General features: G+C 42.0%; 1 protein-coding gene across 1 annotated transcript in view; it reads left to right on the forward strand.

The window, feature by feature from the left end:
• The window catches only part of cplx1 (complexin 1), a 45968-nt gene extending 29010 nt beyond the window's left edge, over positions 1 to 16958 (forward strand). The window contains exons 3-4 of the mRNA XM_084042138.1: positions 12648 to 12829; positions 16549 to 16958. Coding sequence (XP_083898264.1) covers positions 12648 to 12829; positions 16549 to 16746 — 380 coding nt within the window. The 3' untranslated portion in view covers positions 16747 to 16958. The remainder of the gene's footprint in view (positions 1 to 12647; positions 12830 to 16548) is intronic.
• Positions 16959 to 25595: the final 8637 nt, after the last annotated feature.

The raw sequence follows: 25595 nt of genomic DNA on the forward strand, positions 1-25595 counted from the left end.
CCAGGCCTGGACCACTGGCATAGCGGTCCAGGCACCTAGGCTCAATGTAGTCTGACAGCGTGTTGCGGGTTCGAGTCCCGATCCCGATGGCTTTTGCTGCATGTCACTCCCCATCTCTCTCTCCCCATTTCCAGTCAGCCAACTGTCCTATCCATAAAGGCATAAAAGCCCACAAATAAATCTTAAAAAAAGAAAAACTGGTTTCCAGCTATCACTAACCAGTGAGCTACCAGCAAAACAAATTCCTCTTCCAACTCATCAAATATGGATGCTTGGGCAAGTGCTCCAGCCTAGAGCATCCAGGCATCACCATCTCACACTGTAAGTTTCCTCTCACCTAACGTCTCTATTTAGATGCCTATATACATAAGGATGCACAAACCCAGCGCACCCTGAATATCCCCATAAGGATACATAAGGATGCACACACCCAGCACATCCTGAATATCCCCTTTCTAGAACTCCCACCTACAGTATGTACTTTTTATGAATATATTTCAAGGCATCCCTATAGAGGCTATTACAACTTTATAGGAATGACAGTGTGTAGAGAGAGGGCATGCATCGTTGTGATACGTGGTGAGCTTGTAGATTGCCTATTTTTTGGCTAATGTTCCTGGCAGAATATGGATGCTGGGGTTCAACTGGTTAAAGAATGATAGGAATGACAGTGCGAGAGAGGCCATGCATCGATTCATGAACATAAATAATTTACAGTAGGCTATGTGGGCACCTTTTATCAAAGAAATGTTTCATAGCATCACATTTACTACAATGGAGGGTTTCGTGTCTCTGAAATAAAGGGGAGGGAGAGGAAGACTGCAATTATTATTCAACAGACACAGGGCAATTCACAGCATGAATCAGCTCGGCTATATTTTACCTCCAACTGTCACCGTTCTTCCAGAATGTATTGTGGCCAATGAGTCAGAAATTGAATCTTGTGAAATATAGCAGACTAACAGTGATAGGATTTATAACACTTTTCTTTACACTTGTATGTATTTATGTCCTTTGTATCAGTATGCAATCCATCTGAATTAATTTCCTCTGAGAGACAGTGTTGAAGATTGGCTAGACATTGAAGTGATATTATACACATAGGTCCTAATGTATAATACATTAGTATAATGTATAATACATCATGTATAATGCATTAGAACCACCTACTATTTCATAAAATAGATTTAACATGGAATTCAGGTTAAAGTTATTATCCATGATTGGTTGCACCACTTCTGTCATGAGGGGGAGATTTTGAGGACATAGCTCGTGGCCTGTGTGAAAGAAAGCAATATTTGCAGCAGCTTTACCGTTAGGAAAGAAAGAAAAAAGAAACGATGCTGGAGCAAAGTTCTGAGACTTTTAACTTGATAATTGTCATTTAATGTGAAATAATCACTGACCTCTTCTCCATGTTTGATAATATCAAGTGTCTTTAGCAACTCCTGTTGTGTATGATGCACATACATCCGTGGCTGTCATCAGTATCACTTGCAGTACACTGCCAGTTACAACCAGCGAGTAACATGAAAGACACTGCCAGTTACAACCAGCAAGTAACATGAAAGACAGTATGGTTCCACTGAACTGTGGAGCAAAAGGGGATGTGTAGTGAAAACACGGGCCTCTGTGATGTGTCCTTCAATTTGTACCATGATAGAAATGCAAATCCTTGCTCACACGGGTTGGGTGTGTTTTCCCAGAGCTAGTGACTGTTGCTACTACTCCATTACATGCCTGTCACCTGGCTACCTGATCGAGATGAATAATTGCTGGGTGAAATGGCCCCCAGACTTTGCTATAACCATATACCATATAGTATGTTGTGTACACAGGGATACAAAAATATATAATTTATGGGGTGCCTGGTGACTCAGCCAGTTAGTGCACACTATATTATCTTGTGAGTGTGAGGACCAGGGTTCAAATCTGACCCCCATCCTGTCTTGCATGTCTCTCCTTTCTTTCTGCCTTGGTTTCCTGTCTCTCTAAAATGATCTGAAAAATAAAACATTAAAATGCAAGATAGATAGAGAGATACTTGTGTGATGGGTGGATCTTATCAGACTTTAGGTTTGTATTAGCAAGGTGTTCTCTACACTCTCCATACATCTGCAATTAGAGGCTGCAGCCGCAGGTCTCCTGAGGTGGGCTACTTATTAAGAATGCACACAAGCAAACCACCATCCAGGTTCAGCGGGTAACGGCCTTTATGCTCACCGTGTGCGACCCCCTTCACGCTATGAGAGGGCTTGGCATAAATTGGATTTTCATATATCACACGCTTAACCAGTGACACGCCAACCTGAGCTGCACGGTTCGGATGCCTGGGGTGAGGTGAGTAGAGGGCGGTACAATCTCATGTTTGAATAATGCTGTTGGTTACCGTTGAAACCAGATTTGTCCGGCCCCCCCCCCCAGCCCCACCCCCATCCCAGCCCCACCGGTGAGATCGATGAGTACTATCTGAGACCAGAGGGGAACGGAGAGGGTGGGGGATGCGTTATGATAACGTGCAGCAGAGGGAAAAGAGCCACAAATGCATCGTAGAAATTCATAGGGGCGAGGCTCTGCAAAAAGCCACAGGAGAGCCACCACGGATTGAATCACGGCAGCCGTTATTAGCACAGAGGTACGGAGGAAGTGGAAATTGGAGTTGAAAGTGCAGGGCTGGTGGTGGGAAGGAAGCGGGGCCCTGAGGCTGCAGTGAATCAATGTGGTTACATTATGTATCGGAAATACACATCCAACACGGATCTTAGCCGGCTTAGTTCAATAGGGTGTTTATGATACTACCTATATCATTGACGGTGAGATTGCAACTTAAAATCCAGTCACTCTCAAAGGAGCCCTGAGGCTTTTATGGAGACAAAAGATCACATCTTCAGAGGTCATAGCCTCATTTTGAATCCAATGTAGGTTGTTTCCTTTTATCTAGGGTGAAACACTTTATGGAAGTTTCACATCACGTGTCTCAATCACGTGATGAGTCAGGTTTGTGCTACATCCATGCTACCAAGGCAACTTGCTTCCTCACAGTTACAGTTTGTTGACTGTTAGGGTGGGGTTTCCCATCCCTGCAGATAGGAAAGCAGGCTACCGCATGAATATTGTAAATTGTAGGGGCGGCCATAGCTGAATGGGTAAAGAGGCAGCCTGGGAAAAAGAAGGTCCCTGGTTTGCGCCCTGGTCTATGTCGGAGTGTCCCTGAGCAAGACAGTTAACCCCTAACTGCTCCCTAGGTGCTGCAGTGCGCACCCTGTGGATACATTTCACTGTATATTATACACAGTGAGAAATACCCCAAAGTAGTTGGGACCAAATGATATTATAATAGTAATTCAACCAAACAAAATAAGTGAATAGTTGACAGATATACGGAACACTCAATTCTTTGGACTTTAGTAAAGTTCTGCTGCGTGTACTCTCTGATCTACCAGATGACAGTGTGCCTTCGGGCTTTAATACTTAGCTCTTCTTTGCTTGGTTAAGGATTTGCAGTTGGATTTAACATGAACACCAGGGATGCATACTAACAGTGCTTCTATATCACTTACGTTCCAGGCTCAGGCCCAACACTCTTTAAGACAGATGAGAATGGCGTCAGGAAAGAGCCAGGGCCATTACTTTAAGCTGTTTAGCGACAGCTTTGAAAATCGCAGGAAGAAGAAAAGCCATGTCAGGAGTCGCCTTTGTCCTCTCTGCGAAAAAGGGGAGGTGTCCTACAGTGGCTGTCAAAGCAGGTGCATGGATCTATAGTGAGGCTCGCTGCGGAGCAGAGCGAAGATGCGAGCTGTGCCACCATCCTCAGTCATGCAGAAAACATCATTACAGCAAATGTCAATCTAGGATTGATGGCTCCTCCTAAATCATAGCTCTGGACTGCCGAGTTCAAACAAAACCTTCTTTTGCCATTGGTACAGTATGCATGTGCAAGAGATCAGCTTGGAACTCTAGCTCACTCATCCTGGTTATAAGAACATTACTGTCTCGCTACGAGTAGGATAGTTTAGAATAGAATAGAATTATAGACTTGTCTCGTGTATAAAGCAAAACAGTAGTGGAAACGTTCTATATTTATACAATTACATACATTTGTTAAACAGTTCATCCACAGCAGACACCTAATATATACAAGAAAATAGAATACTGGGAGCACCTGTGAAGGTGCCCTTGAGCAAAGGCATCGAACCCCCCAATTTCCAGGGGAGCTGCTCAGTGCCCAGCAGTGCCTGTCACTAAATTGGGTATATATACATAACTCCCATATGTAACTGTATTAATGATCCTTTTTTTTCTTTAGTTCTTTAGCATGCTGGATGGAATTGTGGAAAGGAACCTGATAATTGGTTAGCCTGCTAATTGGCTCCAGTATGTTAGCATGCACATGATGGAATGTTAAGGTGTTGGAGCCATCACCCCAGGTACTTCATAATAAGGTTATAATTAGAACAAACTACAGCGTCGAAGAGAATTGCAGAGGTGTGACATAAGTTTCAGACAATTGGTGTGACATATGTAGCACCTAGCAAAATACTCTTAATCTTAAAGATTTCAATGACGGAAAGACTGGATGAAAGAGCAGTATCCTACTATCCGAATGATGTATCTTTCTTTAGTTATGGACAGAAAGTGTTTCGTAAATGCGTGTGTCCCGTGAAAATAAAAGTATCATATATTCCAAAAAGAAATGAAATACCTGGTGTTCCACCATAATGCATATAGGGGTGTGCCGATACACTAATTTCACGATACGATACACCAGTCACATGTAATATGCCAAAATAACAAGACTAAGAGTCTAAAAGCCCTGCTAGCGGTCCCTCTGAGGCTGTGCTGCTCTGGTCAGTTGGCTCAAACCACTGTGAGCCGACTGACATTGTCATCCTTAGAACCCCTGCTCAATACTAATCATGCTTATAGACATTTCATTTCATTTCTGTTTTGATTTGCTGTTTCCAAGAGACTTGGCCAGACAAACTTATCTCTGGCTGTCAAGGGTATTTTTCCCCTGGTCTTTAATGATGCAGGCCACTGAATTGATGAAGCAGATACACTAATTTAATCCGTAATTGCAGAACAAGGATTAACCAAAAGGACAGTAAGCATCTGCAGTCTGACATTCCATTCCAAAAACACATTTAAAATATGTTATAGCTACATTTACACCATAATCTATCTATGCTACAGCATGTTTTCATAGACAAAAGCACTGTTTAGCATCTGCATAACAACTGCATGTCTGTCATTCATTGTTCAGGAAATCATGCTTCAAAATAAATGTACTTATTTGGAAATATTTTTGATGGATGTTTTCTTGATTGTAAACAGCAAAACACCATAGTGAATTTTGTAGATCTTGCACAGATCATACTGTAACTCACCTGGCCACAATCTTTGAGTACATGAGTTGACATGAAATATATAAGATTCCAACTGTACAAATAGCCTAATGTTTAGCACTAATTAACAGCAGTGAAATTAATACAGTATTAGGGAGAGAAAGGTTATGACTGAATTACCCTTAGTGTGAACATAATCATACAGTACATTGATGGTGTTGACCACAGACAAGCAGAGACAGGCAAATGCGAAGTTGACATCCAAGAAGCGAAGACAAATCACATCTTAACTACAAGATGATTGACTTGGAACGAGCTGATAGCACTCTGTATACTCTGCTGCAAGTGTTTTCATCCCCTTCAAATATCTCTGAGGCTGTGCCTTTCTCTCTCTCTCTCTCTCTCTCTCTCTCTGACGTCTTGGTGTCGTGGGGTTGCGATGCGTGCTTGCCCACTGCCCTGTCGCTTCCACTGACTGGTTATCTAAGTGACTCTAGCATAATCAGTCGTGAAGCTACTGTACTTGATCGCTCTCTGGGATTTTTGGCACTTGGCTGACTGCTTCCTGGGGTCATTAGAGCAACGCTCTGCTAAACATAGAGCTTTATCTGGCGAGCCACAGCAAGCTATGGGACCTTGAACTACATTTAAAACAGATGTAATTTCATCACGCAAAATGAGCTTAGAAACATTACCAGGAAAATGATCCTGCTGTCTTTTAACAAAAGCTTGTACATACTGTATGGGCACTTTGTTTATTGAACATTATTAGATTTGGGCCTGATATATGCATACATTTTCCCACATAAAATCTGATCGAAGTGTTGGTCCCGCTATTATCCCTTGGGGTTTTTAAGATGAGTTTATCCACGGTCTGGATTCTGCACAAATCCGGAACAAATTATTGAAAAGATTAAACCAAAGAGAGAACAACATGATGATGGCACAGTGATTAAGATCGTTGCCTCCATAATCACAATCGCAATAACAGTCCCACCAGAGCCTGCCTCATACAGTTTGTCTCCCCACTGCATTCCTCGCAGCTTCCCTACCATCTATGTCAATAAGAAATAAACACACAGAGAGGTGCACTGCCAACACTCTTTTATAAAAGGGTGTGGGTTTTCCCAGGGTGGATGGATCGGTTACCTGGCTGGTCTCCTTGGTGCCAAGATTGGGTTATAAATTGTGGCCTGTCCCTGCAAAACCTTTGCCAAGGCCAGAGCCTGTGGGTCTGCCTTCCAGTGATAATGGCGACCAACGGATGATCAAGCACAGGGAGGAGTATCCCCTGCCTCTGCTTCCCATTTAACCCTGGAAGATTTACTAAGTAACTGATGGTGGTGGTCAGACACACATGCGTATGCACACACGCAGGTGTCTGCACATGTACGCACGCACGCACACACACACACACACACACACACACACACACACACACACACACACACACACACACACACACACACACACACACACACACACACACACACACAAGTGGACATGGCATCCACTTGCCCATTCGCTTCCAGCCCATAAAATACCCTCCCCCTCTCTTATTTCCACCCAGCTCACACACCAACCAGTCATGTGCGTTACTGCGTTTATGTCCCTGCTTCGCCTCCCTCTTTATTACCCTCCTGCTGATAAATCTACAGCTCCCAATTGTACCATCAGTTTCTCAGTGGTCACTCACCCATTTCAGGCTGTTACAACTGAGAGGGTTCACGTGACCCATATGCGGTGACGTGATGGGCTGTGCAGGAATTGCTTGAAGGAATTTTGAAATGGAAAATTGATCCACTATTCTGCTCTAAATGGAAAGAAACCCACACTATCTCTGGAGGTTTGATTTTCCATTTAACTGACCGAGTTATTGCTATTTTCTTTTCGAAGAAAAAGAAACATCCATTCACCCATGAAAGACAAAATGGCAGCCGCATCATGACAGTAATTAGCCAGACAGCACAGGCAACAACAACAGAAAAGGAGTCTAGACTTTTAAGCCATTTAAACTTTTTCACTCACTATTACGCTACTCCAAATAAGCATATGAACTAAAATGTGAAGGTAATTTGATTGACTGATTCTTTCAGTAGAATCAGTCCAGACCTAGCACCCTAGCAATATACAGTAGCTGATGACAAACATACCACTGTAGCTATTACATGGATTGAAATCTGTGATTGGGACTTAAATCACCACCAACCTCAAACTTAACTGAAACAAAATGCTTTGAGCTTTGTGTTCTCTTCTTGTCTGAGGCAATGTGTTCAGAGAGTGCTTCAAGGACACCACTATAACTTGACTTAAAGTCTCTTTTTGAGTGAAGGGAGATCGTTAGATCGCCGAGGTGAGGACTCAATGCTAGAAACATACACCAGCAGGCAGTTTAGTCTCAACATAACTCATAGCTGCTCTGGCAAAGGGTTTGTTTTTCTGATATTTTACTTTTCAAGCCTTCACAGCAAACAGCAGGGACTTTGTGTGGGAGTTTAAGCTTAGCAACAGAGAGCTGTTGCAGCACACTGGCAACACAGCGCCCAGTTGTTTCCACAACCTTCCACTGACCCCTAAGAAGTAAGAATTCTACTTCACTTCTATGGACCTCACACGTTTCCGAATCAACATGTTCCTTTTGTCCCTTGACAGAATTTCAGCCGTTTTAATAAACGATTTGAGTCATTTACAATTAATCAGGCGAAACAGTGGGGGAATGATAGTGAGAAACAGACCAGATCCGCAGCGACAACATTCTTCATTAGGTCTGTGCCTATATTATGCAGGTGCAGAATGTGCAGTAACTGGCTGCGATAGCAGGACACCGCTGATTGGCATGGCGTTTTAAATTCAAGCTGCAGTGACAGAAAGCGTCTCCTATCTCCTCTACCCAGCCCTGCTGTTTTTGTTCCTCTTCAGTGTTACACTGCGGCAGCACTTCTGTCACAGTGCTCGTTCCACTGGGTGTTTGGGGCCACCGTGCTGGCTTGGCGGGGGGTGGGGGCACAGGAGGCTAATGACAGTGGAGGGTTGGAGCAGCCGGGGGTGGTGGTGCTGGTGCTGGTGGCGCGGTGGTGGTGTTGGAGGGACCATGGAGGGATGGGGAGATAGGGAGAGGGAGGTACACGCTGGGCCACAGTCCTGGGACCCGTGAGGAAGTGTGACAGATGGAAGAGCAGGAACATAGAGTCCTTGAGCTGATCCTGTTTTTGTTTTTTTTACTCGACCACTCTTTCGCTCCCTCTCTCTCTTTTTGCACTGATACTCGCTTATCCCTCTCCTTTGCGCTCTCTATCTCCCTCTCTCTAAGTCTGAATATGACTATCTCTCACTTTCTCGATGTCTATCATTCTCTTCTTCCATATTTCTCTTCTCTCTCTTTTCTTTTGTAGTGTTACTCACTCTTCCTGTCCTCATTTCTCTCCTCCTTCTGCTTCTCTTTTGTCTTTTCTCTGTCCCTCTCTCTCTCTCTCTCTCTCTCTCTCTCTCTCTCTCTCTCTCTCTCTCTCTCTCTCTAAGTCTGAATATGACTATCTCTCACTTTCTCGATGTCTATCATTCTCTTCTTCCATATTTCTCTTCTCTCTCTTTTCTTTTGTACTGTTACTCACTCTTCCTGTCCTCATCTCTCTCCTCCTTCTGCTTCTCTTTTGTCTTTTCTCTGTCCCTCTCTTATCCTCTCTCTCTCTCTCTCTCTCTCTCTCTCTCTCTCTCTCTCTCTCTCTCTCTCTCTCTCTCTCTCTCTCTCTCTCTCTCTCTCTCTCTCTCTCTCTCTCTCTCTCTCTCTCTCTCTCTCTCTCTCTCTCTCTCTCTCTCTCTTTCTCCATTTCGCACAACCCGCCTCACAGGGGACATCATTCATGTGTCGTCAATCTATCCTCCCCTCATGTCCTCCAGCAAGAAGCACGCTACCTTACTTAACCTCACACACTCACATACAGTGTATACTGTACGTACATTCACGCACACACACGGCTACTGTATTAAAACAAATGCACAGACCTGGAGGACACTCATTTAACATCGCATCACACATAAACCCAACCGAAAATACCAAAAAGTCGAAACACACACACACACAAACACACACACACACACACACACACACACACACACACACACACACACACACACACACACACACACACACACACACACACACACACACACACACAGAAGTACATTCTGGTTTTGTACTATCACCACATCACACATGCCATCTCCATACACCCACACACACTCTCAGAAACCCTCCTCGCTCTCCAGCACACACCAGCTTTTACATAACTCTGCATCGTTTAAACTGCCGTGACCCTTCAACATTCTAAAGTTGAGCCTCTCGCTGATTCTGTTCAAGTTAAAAATCGTTGTGCTTCTTCAAGCCAAATGCAAATAAGTCTTCTTCTGCCTTTGAATATGGCCTTTGGGTTCTGGCTGACCTATGATAGTAAAAGTATACAATAGTGTTGCTCTGCAAATATAGTCGAGGTGTGAGCTTGTAGACCTGCTATTTTTAAAGAATTTTGAAAAGTTTCAAAAATGTTTGCCTATAATGACATGCCCAAATTTGGGACAACCGGTTGAAAGTGGTTAAGAGTCTTAGCTTGCCACAATAGTGATGTAAATATCATCAGGTTTGTCTAAGTGCTTTTGAAACACTGATAACGGCATAGAGTTTGGAATCTTGGTCATGACTCAGAATAGCACTATAGCATTGGAATGTGTAGCTCATATGGTTTGGTATTGACTTTCACAGTACATGCAAAAATGTATGCACACATGATCACTTTGAAAAATGACAGATGTCCCAAGTTGATGCAGTGTCTTATGGAGTTCATCATAGTTTTCTTTTGTGTCTTCAAACTATGTATCTTACTGCAGAGTTTCAATTTTTAAAACCCTATTTCAGACTCTTAGTTCTCTTCAGTTCCTAGTCACAACCTATGGTCACAACAGCCTGCAGCATTTTGGCGACATTAAAGCTTTGGGAACAACTACTCTGCTGCTTGCTACACAGTAACTTTGTCACAATCAGACGAGCTAATTAGCCTTGAGCGCTAAGATTAGCCACGCTGTCGGTAGGGAGCAGTAATGATGCCTGGGGCTCTCACTAGCTATTTTTCCATCCCTCACTTGCGTCCCTTTCTCGTGGCTTAGCTCCTCCCACTTAATGATGCGAGGGAGAGATGCAAGGATAAGAAGCAAGGATGAGCTGTAAGGATGGAGGAATCGATTTGTCAAATGACACATCCTTGCTCAGCGAAGCTTCATTTTGAATTGCAACGTCAATTACGTACAAGGTGTACATGAAAATCCATTCATGCTGTATTTTCACTGTTGATAGACTGTTGATAGATTCTACATATGTATTCAGTGATATAGTATATTCACTTTTGATAGACTGCGTAATCCTCCTCCAAGTCCCCTCGAAATCTGAGACACACTCTGCTTCCACTGGTTTCTGTTACTCATTGCCACGTCAAGTTCATCACAGACAGTCCTGTATCAGAACATTTGGAAATGGGAGTGGTCTGCTTCCTCTTCATGGGCTTGTAATGTATCCAATCCATCCTTCCATACACGGATTGTTGATGGGGGGCCACCTCTGGCACACAGAGGGGTCCTGCAGCATCTCACTTCTCAATGCTCATCACCGCATGGTCTTCAGTCTCTCTGCTTAATTGCAAGTTCTCAAACGGCATCACATTAATCACTCACCCAGCTGTGTCTATTGGTTGGTGGGGCCTTGGGCATCAGTCATCATTGTCTGCCTTAGTGCCTTCTGACTCATAGGAGGAGGTGCTAATAAAGAAAAGAAAATACAACAACAACAAAACTTTTGGGATGGTACATTTTGGGGTGTACATGCTGCTGTGGCTGGGTACAAATAGGCAGACATGAAATGTCAAGAGGTTTTCTTAAAGGGATAGTTCACGCCCAAAATGACTTTTTTCTATTGATTAGATGACTGGTCCGCTGGTCATCAAATTATTGGCTTAGGAATGCAACAAAAACAAAAACATATCCAGGAATTCAAGTCTTCATGGGGTGACTAATCGATAGAAAAAATGTTTTTTTTTGGGGTGAACTATCCCTTTATACTCCAAAGCCTTTACAGCGGTCTTTATAAAACATGCCAACAATTCTCATTTGTTTGCCAACAACAACAAACTATTAACAATACAGAGAAAACACCAACATGCCTGCTTATTCATTAATTAGCATTCAAACCCACTCATTATGACTAAGGAGTGTGGGGCTTGTTTTGGCTGGTCGACGAGTAAAGTGTGGACCACAGCCAGAGACCCCAAGGTCATCGCTGTCTCATCAATTTCTTGGCTGAAACAGATGGCTGCATCTTTGGCTCTTCTCCTGGGAGGCACAGGCAGGATGGCTGCCATGTCCCCAATCCACACAACGAGCACAGATGCACAAATTTGGGGTAAAAGCAGGAGAGGTGTTGCTCGTAGCAAACGAGGAAGTGGCAGACTCATTGAGGGGAGGAAGTCGTGGTACAGTACATTTTGCATGCATGTCCTCACCGGCTGGGATGACCCCATTGTCATTAAAAATCAATTTTCAGCGAGTTAGAACCGAGCTGAGTAGCACATTCAGGGCTCGTCAGGCTGAGTGTCGGCAATGCTTCCAGCTGTTCGGCCGGAAAGACGAGAGGAAGAGGAGACGAGAGTTCTGACCTCTGGTGTGAGAACAAAATGTCTTATGCATGTACAGGCTCCATGGCTCTGCGGGGATGTACCGTACAGACCACAGCAGCTCCTCCAACTGACACCTTGCCTGAATATGAGACTTAGACTTGCATTTATATCCTATAACTAAAATGTTATTGCGGAAGGAAAAGGCCTGTTGCATGCATGTTGCATGTGTGTTGCATTTGTGTGAAGGAAATCCTTTTATCAGGAGCGGGATGGTTTCCATTATCTGTCCATAATAGGCCTTACAATGGGATTCCATGCCATAATGAAACCTATTGTTCTCCAGCCCTGACCCATGGTCCACTTGATGGAATGGTTGCTATACATTGTATTTGTTTTGTCAGAGCAAGCAACATCAAAAGAGAGCAGTATAAAAGCAATCAAGAGGATTGGTAATGATTGCATTATTGCTAGATAGGGCCCATTGTTCCATCATGAATGGACAGATAGAGCTGGGCTTTGTCTTAGCGACATAGTGAAACACAAATTGATTGACACAGATGTCAACCAATTGAAATAAATACGCTACACCGTCTTTTCTCTTGCCATGCTTTCAGCCATCCTAATCTTTGTCTCTCTCATGAAACAGGGGCCACCAAAGACATGGGGAAGATGCTTGGTGGGGAGGAGTCTAGTGAGAAGGATCCTGACGCAGAGAAAAAAGAGGAAGAGAGGCAAGAGGCGCTGAGGCAACAGGAGGAGGAGCGAAAGTCCAAATATGCAAAAATGGAAGCAGAGAGAGAGGGCGTCCGACAGGGCATCAGGGAAAAGGTAAACAACATTCCCAGCACACTGTGACATGAAGCTTATGATTGAAAAGACATAATAATGTATTACTCTTATTTAAGTAGACAAGGACCAGCTGGCTGAGAACAGCAGTCTTGTTTCTATCAGCAGCAAAATTCTGGGTATTAAATTAACTCTGAAAGTGTACAGGTCCATTTTGGACCTGTACACTAAATGAACACTCTGGATTTGACTGTGAAGGACAACAGAGGGTAGGATGAGAGCACAGATGAAATGGTGAGAGAGGATGACATGCGATACAACTAATGAGTCAGACTCAAACCATTGACATAACAAAAAGATCAACAGTTTATTTTCAGTTCATATTGTAAATCATTTTGTGGGGACTGGTTTAACCCATTAAGACTTGAGGCCGATTCTGCAAATGCCTTCTGAATCAGTAGTCCTCACACTTTCAAGATTTTTCAAAAATGTTAAAACATAGCAGATGTACAAGCTTGCGGCGTGACGCGCTGTGAGTTTGTATATCTGGCATTTTTTCATTAGCCAACGCAAAAATCTAAAATGACACGGATGCTTTCCGGTTTTAATGGGATAAAGTAAGTACTGTGGACCACTGAGTTACCAGCAAATACTGAGATTTTGTTTTACGTATTTCTATTTCTCTCTCGCCCTTTTGGGCCCTCACAATTCCTTCTGTTAACTGAATGAGTCCTACAGTACATGTTTTATTCATCCACTAATCACGATCACAAATGATGGTGTTAATGTATCTGTTCTCTGCAATGAAGTGCTCCTCCTAACTTTGTGAATGCAACGAGTACACCCCCCACCCCCCCAAGGTGCCTTTGAGACAATTTGAGGCTGAGTTTTGAGACACTGTGTCCTGAGGACACTTGTATTAGAGTGACTGCAAGAGGAGGAGACAAAAGGCGGGTGAGGGTGGAAGTGTGAGAGAGCAAAATGAGAGTGTGTCTTGTGGAAGTGTTTGATTATAGAGAACTGGAGAGGGGCTCACTAAGTGTGACTGTCTTCACTTCACTTGTCACAGACACAGCCCTTTGTTGCTGTTGCAGGAGCCCGAAAGAAATAGAGTGTGAGAGAGTGAGGGAGACGTAGTGTAACAGAGTGTATAAGATAGCTACCGAGAGAGAGAAAGCAAAGAATAAACAGAGGGGAGCTAGACAAGATAGAATGGTAAGGAGATGATACCCAGTCAAGCATGTTTTATTGTTGTCAAAAATGTAATTGTCACCATATTACGGCCTTGGAGTGAGAATGAGTAGGATTGTTTGCCAGCTACTTGGCATGACATTATAAAACATGACCTCTAACAGCTTTAGTCAAAAGAGAGAACGTCTTTATTTCCTCTAGAACGACACAGCTCAGGAGATAACAGTGCATACTGTTTGAGGATTTCTTCACTCTTGACATCAACAGAAAAGGGCGTAAGAAATATTTCACCCAATAAATTATAATTCTGTCATGATCCACTCACCCTTATTCCAGATAAAACATCAATACAATGTGTTGGAATATGCTGTACAAGCTGTGTGGAGTAATTTTATGGAACTTTTATGGCGTTTTTGGAATTCAAAGAACTAATTACAAGACTTAAGTCTTGTACTAAAAACAAGACTTAATTTGTTTTGGTGAAAGCTGCTAGTGTATTAATTTGATCTGGCACACTCTTATTGTGCAGACAAAGGAATTGTATCTGTGCGCCAGCTGCCATGAGGGTGAGTAGATGACAGAACACATTTCATCTGTCCTTACTCTTGTAGTCTGAAAGCAGTTTAAATCCACAATCAGCAGATCTGTGCCACAAATCAATATTTGAAGAGTTTCATTTGTTCACTATAAAATAAAAAAATAAAAACTATATATGTGGGGGGAAAAGGAAACCATTGATTAGAACTGAAGTATCCTCTTCAAAGCATTGCACTAGTAACCCTATCCTTGTCTGCTGGTCCTTGTCTGTGCATCTGCCTCAATACCCTGGCTTCTATCATAGATGGCTAGGAGCGATCTCTGAAAGGAAGAGAAAGGACTCCAGTGAGTCTCCCGTATGTTCCTGTGAGGCATCTTAGGAAATATCAATGCTTGAGGAAAAAGGGGGTTTTAGGTCTGACTGACACTATTGGGGTAGATGCTTAGGGGTTTTAATTGAATGGCAAACAGATGCACTGACATAACAAGTGGAGATGAAAAACTAAGTATTTGAATGGATCGAGTTGATTATCCTGCAGATCTTTGTTCCACACTGTAGCATACCCACATCTGCACAAATCGCTGCCTCCAGGCACAGCTTCACCAGCTGGAAATGGCCAACTACCCTTTAAGAAATGTCCTGCCCCAGGATCACATTGACTTATACTTGAGAGAGTAGTGAAGGGGTCACTGGCGAGTCCAGCTAATTTTCCGCCTACCTGACTCAAGCTCAAACAGTCAGTCGGTCGGCCGGCCGGCCGGTCGGTCGGTCGGTCGGTCGGTCGGTCGGTCGGACGGACGGACGGACGGACGGACAGCTATCAACCCGTTTTCCTCTGTGCCCAATGCTGTTCATTTCATGGACATAATACCAAAAACCTGAAAACCTCAGACCCACAAAACTACATAATTTCTATTTTATCATAGAAGAGACCAAAATTGTTAAAGCTTGGATTAAAATGCTGCAAAAACAAATTTACCAGCTGACATGATCCAGCAGTGACCAGCACAATGTTTCAGATGATTGTTTTATTCCTGAAGGGGCATATTTTATTAAGCTAATGGTTGGCAATGTCAGCAAGACATCGTAAGGATCAGATGGCTCTGTGCCAGGTCAATTGGTATATAAAGTATTCTGACAGGTCTAATTAAAGCCAATGCAACAGCATGTTATGACTTTGTTCTCATAAACAAAGTCACAATATAGACACAAACACACAGAGACAAACATAATGGTTGTGTGAAAGCATCGATGGGTAACAAAAAAACACACACACACACACACACACACACACACACACACACACACACACACACACTTTCAAAAGGTTACAATATGTAATGCCTCTAATGCAAGCTGAATACAGCAAAGTTGTTTCCTAAGGTTGACAAAATTCTATAGTGCACCTTAGGATTAATTGATAATGCAGCACTTTTGCTGAATAACACAACTTGCATGACATTTAATGAAACATTAATTAGAGGAGCAGTCACAGGAAGTATGGTTCAAAGACTTCATGGTTTACTATATATAAAATAGCTGCTTCTGGTTTTGTTTGTGTCCCGCATCTTTTGTAATATACGTAGCATCAAGAAATCCTCTAGAAAGTTGTCGGTGTGGTGTAGAGGTCAAACTCTCTCCAGCGAACACTTGGCAGAGTTCACGGGCCGCAAGCTGGCAGGGGATTGTGTCCTTGTCGCTGCACTGGCGACTCCTACTGGTTGGCTAGTCAGGGCACCTGTTCAGTGTGGAACTTGGGGAAAATATCACTAACCTCTGTGCACGTGATGCTCTCCTCGTGAAACTACGCATTGTCAGGTGAAATGAAGCAGCTGGCATCTCCATGTGTGCCGGAGGAGGCGTGTGGATTACACCGTCCCCAGGCCAGTTGGGGGGGTTGGCAGTGACGAGGAGGACCACAGTACACATGGGAGGGGGGGAGGGACTGGCGATGTCTAAATTTGGGATAACGACAAACAATAGTTCCCTAAAATGGCTGCATCTTTTCTGATTGTCTCCCGCTTGTTCCTAGTATGGCATCAAAAAGAAGGAGGAGAAGGAAGCAGAGGCTGCAGCTGCCCTGGAGCAGGCCGCCGAGGGCAGCCTCACCCGCCCCAAGAAGGCCGTGCCCACCGGCTGTGGTGACGACGAGGAAGAGGAGGAGAGCATCGTGGACACCGTCATGAAATTCCTTCCGGGCCCCCTCATGGATATGTTCAATAAAAAGTAACAGTTTTTTATTGTTTGTTTGTTTGTTTTGGTTTTCTTTCTTTTTTTGGGAGGGGATTTTGATTGTTAACTTCTTAAACCTGAGTTATATGCAGTTGCGCACAGGTGTTGTGCACCAAAAATACTAGATCTACAATACAAGATCTGATATTTTCGGTGTGCGACACCCACACACAACTAAGCATAATCAAGGTATTACTACAACAAGGCAAATGTCATCCACCAAACAAATCACACTGCCCCTCAACTGCGGAACTGCCCTTTTTTCATACCACCTCTATCCCACCGCCCACACCAAGTTCTAAGTGCCATGGAACTGGGCAAGGTGCCATGATTTTGTCCTTGATTTAACCTCTTTGATCTGTGAAGGTGTTACATAATTCTCTTTGGTCTGAGCAGAGTATCTTTATTGATACCTTTATTGATATTTACCCTATCACTACATACTGCACAAATCTATGTAACATCTGCCTAGATAAAGTACCTTAACATCAAGACAAATCCTGATGCCATGTTTTACAAAGTGTTCGGGTCTTAGAATGAGAGCAGATATCCATTGTTGTACACCTGTTTTGTTTGTAAATAGCCTTGGGTTAGAAAATCACAAAAAAGATAACTATATATGAGAAATAGAAAATATAACATAACCAGATGACTAAGAGTATAAGCCATATTTTTAACTTGTAAGAAATTATCCAAATCATATCAGAATTTAATTGAATTATCCTGTTATGTTCTTGCTAATATTTGATACATATAGTGTATATAAATAAATGGCATTTTTGTTGGTTCTCCAATACAAGAGCTCATTAATTCGATAACTGTCCCTCATGTTCGTGTTGATTTACTGTGAATGTGAGCACTGGTCAAGTGAAAAACTAACAATTGTAAAAACATAAAGCTAATTTTTTATTTTTTATTCAATTAGAGATTTGTTTAGTTTTTTCATTCTAGCATGCAAATGTAAACGTTTGTGAAGTGCAGTATAAGGAGAGGATTTTGTTTATGATGACGCGAAATACATTGATATTTGAGGCAATAATGCTGGTTTTCCATTTTATTTCTATGACATCTTCATTATCGTGTAGCCTACAGTGGTTGATACACGACTTTGGGTGTGAACTGTTCTTCCATGGTGATTTTGTAAATGTTCTTGATAAAAGATGGTTGTCGCGAAACAATTTGAGACAATTCCTTCCTATCACGATTCACCTGCTATAAATGTTGGTGTTATGAGCAAAAACGTATGTCCTGTAGCAAGTATCGTCTGCTCCAATTTTGCTATTGGACTATTATGAGGATTAGACAAGGCTAATTACTTTCCATGTATAGGGTTTATGCATTTACATTTTCTGTTAATTTTTGTAAAAAAAAAAGAGAAAAAAAAAGATGAAAAAAACGATTATCTTTATTTGGCTTTTTTCACAAACACAACTAATGTTGTGAACACATATGTGAACAGACAGTGACAATGGTGCAATATATTGTTCTAATGAGGTTGTCCTGTGTACGTTGGTTGACTTTACGGGACTATGATCCCGAATCAGCAATAACAGACAATCTTCGTTGTTGTGTGTTATAACTTAGTGTATTAGTCGGTGTCAGAGACATAGTGTCGTCTATAGTAGCAGTGATGCCTTTGTAGGCAAAATAAAAAAAGAGAAAAAGGGAAGGTGGGACAGTTTCATGTCATAAAAAGTATTGTCTCATTATGAAATTGGAAGCGCCTCAATTGTGAATTCTAAACCACACCTAGATTGATAAAAAAGCAAAGCTGCTAGCTCAAAGTTCCAAAAGACATAAAGCACGAGCAAATACATTTGCAGACATGCTGTACTAATTAAAGAAACATATGTTGTGTAATGTGTTACAGCCAAATTAGTGGAATAGCACAATTTTGCTACTATGTGGTCAGCTGAGGAGGAAGATTACTTAAAAACAAAAGAGAAAACAATGATAATTTATTCCGTAGTGTCTTGTGTCTTGTTCAGACATTCCAAATATTTCAGACATTCCACCAGACCTGGTTTCAGCGCTGGCTTCATAGAACCTTGGAGGTTTTAAGTTGACGCATGTGTTGCTAGTACATCGTGGCTAGTAGCCTGAAACTTATAATTCATATAATCTACAGAGTTAAGAGTTTGAATCTGATATACCACCATAAATATGGAAAGATTCAACACATGACCAAGTAAATGTTGATAGCTGTGTTGCCTGCCATGTACAGATTATAATCCCACATACTGTTGAAGGAAAGTGTATATGCGCTTTTAGCATAGCAATCAGTAAAACAGTTGTGATAAATATTGCTAGTAGTGGTAAAGGCCAATTATAGAGTATATTTATTGAACTTCCTGTGATTTTAATGTGAGCTTTGCAAACTGCCGTCTCTATACCCTCTAGCCTGACAGTGTACGAACATTTATTTGATATAGCGACAACCAGTCTATGTTAAACGCACCTCTTTTTGCTAGTCTTTGATGCTTGCATGCATCTGCAGTGTTCAAATCCATCATTTCTCAAAAGAAGTTATCCGATCTAACCAAAGAACAGCGTTGTTAATACATTAACACGGTTATGGTTTATTTTTAGCATGTCTTGTTTAGTTTGGAATTCTCAGGTATGGTAGCTTTTGTTTTTAACATGTTTACATTTTATAACCTTATATTTTGTTAGTGGAGTACAGTAGATCTGACCATAACATCCCTTGTGTGATGAAATTGAAAATGTTTATCACCTGGGCCCCTGCCAAACACACGCCATTTTTTATTTACAAGTGACATACACTTTCTTTGGCCCTTGAACATTGCAGAAAGCTAAGACTACTGCCTAGTCAACCCGCTTTTATGATATAGGAAGGATTTTACACTAAATTAATAGTTGACAAATATCATCTGTGTGTGTAGCTCTTCCATAAATCTATTCCAGAATGGTGTGCTCTGAAGTCAAATGACCTCGTGTCACATCATGCCAGTCATACTAAACACATACATCATCATTAACTAAATGCTTATTGATTGCGCTTAAAATGGCTTAATGACCACTGCCCAAATAAACTGCCCAAGTCATGCGTGATCAATATCTTTACTTGTGACCAATGCCATCCCAGAAAACCATTAGCACCATTCAGTGTTATTTTTCAATTTGAAAGCATTATTATTTGTATTTTTTACATCACTCATTCGCATCACTCATCATTGATATGTCAAAAAGAAAACTGCCTGACGAAATATATATCAAAAACAAGATATTCCTTTGATGTGACTTGAATGTAACTGTCCAATGTTTCTCTTTGCATCTGTCTTTCTCTGTTTTATGTGCTGAGACAATGTTTTATATTCTAGTGAAATTTATTTTTTGTTTGTTTGTATGTTTGTTTTCCTTGTCTGTAACCAAGTCCAGTTTTTTCTGTGTCCTGGTGGTTTGTAACTTGTTTTTTTGTATTTTTGTAGTTTATTCTTTTGTACTGTAATATCTACTCCCACCACTCTTCCTCTTTTCTCTATCTCTCTATTTGTTGACAAAATGTATGCATGCTGATGGTGTGCAGTGTAGGTGAGGTTGTCAATATAATTGTTTGTGTCCTCTATGTTCTTTCGAAGCTTCACCTGTTAAGCCTGATTCATACTTTGTCGAATGACGGTGTTGCGTGCAGAACATATCCAACGTACAAGCTCACAACGTGTCACATCAGCGATGTATTGTGAGCTTGTACATCGGCTATTCTCGGCACACGGCAACGTCGTACAACGAAGCAGAAATCGCGCTTTAGCCTCATTGCATGCCATTTTCGGACAGAGATTTTAGTCCTGTATCATTCCTGCTAAAATGGAATCACCGGCACACACTAAGAATAAAGTGATTTCATATGATTGTTCATCGTCTTGTGTTTCTACATGCTAACAGACTGCGATTATCGCTCCCCCTGTGGAACAACAAAAAGACAATTCCCATAAAGCAATGGTGCAGATAGTACAGTGTATTTCTGAAGCAGGTGCCGAGACGATCCGTTTGTAACGGCGGGGATCATGCCTCAGCCTCGGATCATTATTCCCATTGCATGGCATTCACTGAGGAAAGTACAGCAGCCTACAGTACAGTATGTGCAAAAAAAGAAAAAAGAAAGATAAGTGTTCACTGTTCAGTGTTCATCACATGTTACTGTTTCTGTCAGTCTCTGGAGGGCAATCCTCTGTTTTCATCTCAACATGGCTGTGATGCATATGTTTCCCCCCACCTTTATTTCTGAAGGAAATTTTATATTATTCAATAAAAGTGAAAGGGCTGTGAACCGAACTGCACTGTGTCATTCAAATCATGACTGGACCCCCACCCCCTCTCTCTTTAATGACAAAAGACAGAATAAAACAAGACTGGGTGTAATTATGGCGTGGATTCCATGTAGATCTTGGACGCCGTGTTGATGACGCCATACTGACACTGTGGCGTAATATCGCTGTGTTGTCATATTGACTTCCATACATGTCGTTATATGCCTTTCCCCAGTATAAAATGTAAGTTTCCAAAAGTTTAAAACGTAATGTGTGAAAAAATGTTCAGGGTTTTACTTCGTTGGCCTACTGGCAGCATGCAAGAACAACATTAGCGCTGATTGGTTTGCGAGATTAGCCCCAGACACAGACAGACAGACAGACCCCCTTCTAGAAGGCTCGTCTCTGAGTAAAACACTGTAAAAAACAAACAACCCCAGAAATGTAACTGGTAATCATGTCACTGTGTGCAAGCTTCAGGGACAACATCAGAGCAATTGTAAATGCAATCTCTCTCTCTGAATAATGTGCATTTACACAAATACTGCAAGTAAGTGTGTCATTGGGGTGTTGGGGAGGCCTCATACAGTACATCAAATACATCCACTGGAGAGATGATCGAGGATATGCCAAGTAAGGATTAGGGATGTGCCAATGGCGTTCTGGATTGGGTTAAATGGCAGAAAACACATTTAGGACTGAAACCAATCGATTGTGACGCTTTGACATTTTCAGAACAGTTTCCAAAAAGTCAGTTTATGTACCTTTCAGGTGCACAATAAAATATTAAAATTTTAAAGGTCAGGTGCCGTTTTAGCCTAATCTCCTGTACGCTTGTGTCACAGTAAAATCCTTAGTGTTAATTTAAATCAGAGTGTAAAAATTGGATGAGGATTTTACTGTGTAACGTTACACACACTGAAAGTCCTAACCTATCGCACTGGGGGAATACAAAGCCAAATAATAAGTACATTATTATTTCATCTACTAAATTCGTTTCAGTATTAAGTCGTGAGATAGCTCCAGTCTCAGTTCAAGACATCACACTCATTGGTAGTCAGGGGTAGTACTAGTGGGAAAAAAGGTGGGAAAAAGCAAATCTTTCACAATATCTGTAGCAACAGATGTTCCACGGTGCTATACTCTGCCGGTTCCTGAGCAGCGACACCCCCGTAACACGCACCCACCCACCCACCCACCCACACACACACACACACACACACACGCGCACGCACGCACGCACGCACGCACGCACGCACGCACACTCTCCCTCTTTCTCTCTCTCTCGCTCTCTCTGTGCCTGTTAGAGCAATATCAAGTGAAACTAAACAAATGCAACCACCACCTCAAAGAGGAAATTAAATTAACACGTTTTCCTGGTCTGCACCATTTGAAGTGGAACACATGTATCATCTTACATACCGGTGTCACCACCACAGGTAAAGTCATGGTGTCTGAGAGTCTTGGCCCTTCTTTGGTAAAACAATTGTAAAACTCCAGTGGTCTCTATGTAGTAATTGTTAGGTAGGAAAACCTTTTATTAGTATCCATGCCAGCTACTGCTTTCGTTGATTGTATTGTCGTCTCTTGCTGTGTTGTTGTTGTTTTGTGTTTATCTTGCGGTGTGGCTATTTTAGCTTAGGCAATCTTGTAAAGATGGTGGGATCTCACCTACTGTACAGTATAATGACATGCCCAACATTGGGACGCCAGGGTTTAATGTATGACTGCAGTGCAAATAAATATAAACTAGAAAAAGTGCTCCTCGGAGTGCCAGGTCAGGTAGGTTATTTTGGCATCCTGGTGGCGCTATAATAGGCCAATGTGAAAAGGGTGCCATTTCCTTTTAGGCCTTCATGGCAATCGGACACTGCATTCATGATTTGAGGCATTTTGTTCAAAAAATGTGTTTTGCTAAATTAGACCTGCTGGTAGCATTTGTTCCTCAACATACTGTAGTGTGAATGTGCATGCAAAAGTTTGACCGCAATCGGACGCTGCGTTCATGATTTGCAGCATTTTGTTCCAAACAAGCCACTACTGCAAACTTTAGATGTGAATCTTAGCCAATCAGGATGGAATATGATAAATGAAACAAATCCGGCTTGATCACATGACTATAGAGATCATGTGTACCGATTTGCGTGAAATTTGGATAAAATCGCAAGGAGTAATATAAAGAAATATGTTTTACACAAGTCGGCCTCCTGGTGGTGCTATAAAAGGCAGAAGTGAAAAATGCAGGGCAAAGGTTTTTCCTTGACCTCTAGGGAGTGCGCATACAGAGTTTTACACAGATCGGTGCAGTTATAGGTAAAAACACAAAGGGGCCTGTTATAGCGTCACCATGAGGCTGATTTTAAAATGTTCAAGTGGCATTTCTTCCTCTGCCTAATGGGAATGTGCGTGCAAAATGTCATAGAAATTGCATGCTGTGTTCATGATTTGAGGCATTTTGTTCAAAACGGAGCACTCCTACAAACTTTGGAAGCCATTTTTAGCCAATCAAGATGGAATATGAAAAATCTGAAAGACTCTTTTTGTTTAATGACTATAGAGATACTGTGTACCGATTTGCATGATTTTTGGGCGAAAATCTGTAGGAGTACTGTCAAAAAATATGTTTTGCACAAAGCGGCCTCCTGGTGGCGCTATAACAGGCCTATGTGAAAAATGTGGGGCAGAGGTTCTGCTCTGGCATCCAGGGAGTGTGTGTGCACAGTTTGGCTGCGATCAATCCAACGGTGCCGGAGATTAGCTGTACACAAAATGACAGAATGACACAAGGACGGACGGACGGACGGACGGACGGACGGACGGACGGACGGACGGACGGACACACGGACGGATGGACGGACAGGGGGTAAAACATACTCTCTCGCCATGCCTTTCGGCCTGGCGGAGACAATAAATAAAAAAACATTCATGCTTTGTTGTACAGTACAGCCTTTCAGCCCTCGCTCCCTGCCTTCCTGTGCTCTAAGCACCACTCACCCTGCAGGAGAGACCAATACTCCTATCGTGGTCCTGTGAAACACAAAACAGTCAATGTCAATTATCCATTTTCCATTGGCCTCACACCAGACAGCTGGTGTTAAGTACACCCGCACTGAAGCTCAATAGAATTTCCAACCGTTGGCGGGTGCTGCAATCATGGCAATTCAAATGTTCTCCCTTTTTTTATTGTGGCATTGTGATCTTGTAGATAGACATTTTTTTGCTATTTGTCATGACTAAGAATCTAGAGTTTTTGTTAAAATAAGTGTTAAATAGTTGTCTATTCTTATATAGTTTTTCATAATAATAATAATAATGGGTATATTATTATCTACAGGATGCAGGATTTGCATTGGGAGGATGGGGGAAAAAAACACCTCTGGTTGTTTATAGCTTTAAGACTTCACTGTTGTTCATCTTGCTGTCAGTGTCATTGAAGTTTGGTATGTGTTTGTTACAGTAGCTCCCACCACCACCCTAGTACCATCAGTGGGCTCAGCTTCCCCCTAAGGCTTTTGTTTTCCCCTAGGTATTTATATATATCTCCCTGCTTTTCAATGGCTGTCTTCTGATGTGCTGAGTGAGCAGGGAGTCAAATGTTTTCAATCTATTTGTGTTATCAGACTGTACAGTAGGCTATATACTGTGTTTAAAAAAACTCCATAAAAGTATTGACATGAATGGGCCCACTTAAGACAATTAGACAAATATCACACAAACACAATATTTACATTAACCTGAGGATAGAGGGGGGATTCAAAAGGGCACTTTGTTTCGTTCCATCAGTAGTGTTCAGACGTGTTCATTGTTTTTAGAAACAGTCTATGTTTAGATAAAGATTCAAAATCACTTCCTCAGAGAAATCCAATTCCTCATAGAAAAACGTTTCACCAAGGAACTCTGGGGTCCCTATTTTGAGCATGTCATTATAATAGATTTTTTTTAAAATCAGTTCCTCATAGAGAGACACACTCAAAAACAGTCCCAGAAAAAGCATTCAAAACCTCTTCTTCAAAGATCAATTTCCTCAACGTATTCATAGCATACAGGTGCAGGACCTTCTAATTCCGTGATCCACTCTAGGCTTCAAGTTGAAGAAGAGCTTCCTTCAAATCATCCCTTTGCCCTGAGACTGGGTCATGTCCATGGGGTGTACTTGTACATCAAGCTGCCTCAAGCTAAGAAAACAGGAGATAGGCTCCTGCCCTATGGGCCTCAGGGCTCGGCAAGGCTTACTTAGGTTTCTAGTCTAGAGAGTCTATTGTAATAGGGTAGTGTATTCAATTATGCTCAGAGTTAGCTAGTTTTCCTGAAAAAAAACAAAAAAAACAAATAGGTTTTCTTTTTTATTCAAAGCATGTCAAAAATTGACACTTTTACACTTAGATGCAAATGAGCAATCAAAAGAGGAGGCATGATTCATTTTAAATCCATCATACTGCCATTTCACTGTCATCAGAGTGGCATGCTGTATGGTTTCTTTTCCACCTGAAACCATCAACTCTAAGTCCACGGAAGCTTGATAGGTACCACAGCTTTCTGGTGACCCTTGATTGACAAGTCCATTGAAAGAAGATGGGAA

Source organism: Gymnoscopelus microlampas (genome assembly GCF_963454915.1).
Source record: "Gymnoscopelus microlampas genome assembly, chromosome: 18".
NCBI lineage: Eukaryota > Metazoa > Chordata > Actinopteri > Myctophiformes > Myctophidae > Gymnoscopelus > Gymnoscopelus microlampas.